Source organism: Pundamilia nyererei, unplaced genomic scaffold, assembly GCF_000239375.1.
Source record: "Pundamilia nyererei isolate P.nyererei 1_Seehausen unplaced genomic scaffold, PunNye1.0 scaffold00007, whole genome shotgun sequence".
In the NCBI taxonomy this organism is placed as follows: domain Eukaryota; kingdom Metazoa; phylum Chordata; class Actinopteri; order Cichliformes; family Cichlidae; genus Pundamilia; species Pundamilia nyererei.
This window is the reverse complement of record NW_005187408.1, coordinates 817,492-818,506: the sequence shown is the minus strand read 5'-3', so window position 1 is coordinate 818,506 and position 1,015 is coordinate 817,492. Positions and strand designations below refer to the sequence as shown.

The 1,015-nt window shown below is 37.7% G+C and overlaps 1 protein-coding gene across 4 annotated transcripts in view; it reads right to left on the bottom strand.

Moving 5' to 3' along the window:
- ctnnd2a (catenin (cadherin-associated protein), delta 2a) overlaps positions 1-1,015 on the bottom strand; it is a 255,957-nt gene that overhangs the window by 206,723 nt on the left and 48,219 nt on the right. For all 4 annotated transcript variants that reach the window (XM_013915545.1, XM_013915542.1, XM_013915547.1 and 1 more), the window contains exon 2: positions 385-515. In XM_013915545.1, coding sequence (XP_013770999.1) covers positions 385-513 — 129 coding nt within the window. In that variant the 5' untranslated portion in view covers positions 514-515. The remainder of the gene's footprint in view (positions 1-384; positions 516-1,015) is intronic.

Sequence of the window (1,015 nt, the reverse complement as noted above, 5' to 3'; positions counted from 1 at the left end):
CTTATATATGATTTTCATGTTTGTTTGTTTTTTTAAACAAAACCATGCAGCATCATTGCCTGCCCTCCTGCAGCAATGCAGTTACCACTCCAGCCCTCCTTCGTCAAGTAACGGCCATGATTTTAATGATATTTTCCAGCTCTTGCTCCATAATCTCCATTACTTCCATCCATTAAACTCAACCAGTCAATTGTTGCTTTCGTTTAAACACTTTATGACAGTGGGGTGCTGCTATATAACAGCAACAACTTTATGATCTGCCTTATATTAGAGCTGTTTATCGACAACAAAGTTACAATTTGGCCTTTTTAGCCAAAAGTTTTACATAAAAAAGGCTTATCATAGTTCAGCACATACATTTATGGTATATGGAGGACTTCCTACCTGCTCTTTGACAGAGGCAAGGATAGAGGAGGTTGTCTCTGTCTCAGATCTGTCTCCATTGGAGGATGGCATCACAGGGGGAACCATGGCCCCCTTCTCCTGCTCTGCAGGCTGATCCGGCACTGGCATGGCTAAAATTAACACACATATATAGAAAATGATGTGACAAAACAGTACGAAGAATATGTACTGTTACATATTTACATGTTCTTTTTTATTTTTAAATGTCTTGATTTTAAGTGTCAAGAAAGTCAACTTTACAACTTTACAAGGGCAATTCATTAAATAAAAAATCTATATATTGATTTTCGAAGTGACTTATTTCTTCACATAAAATGTTACTTAGATATTTTTATAGATGTAACACAGCAGAGGAAGAATACAGATTGTGCATTTTGTGATATAACCAAATTAAAAAAATACAGATTGCAGACAGATTCTTTGGTTTTCTGTTTAGAATTTGTGTACAACTGCTTCTAAAACATTTTGCATTACATTGGAGATTAAGTATTGGAATTTCACGAGCGAGACCACCCCTCCAAACACGCTCCTTCCGGTTGTCATCTATATGGGTTCCCCCAGTTCTGCAAGCTGTTCATTCTCGTTTACGTGCCCCACCCTCCCTCCCTCC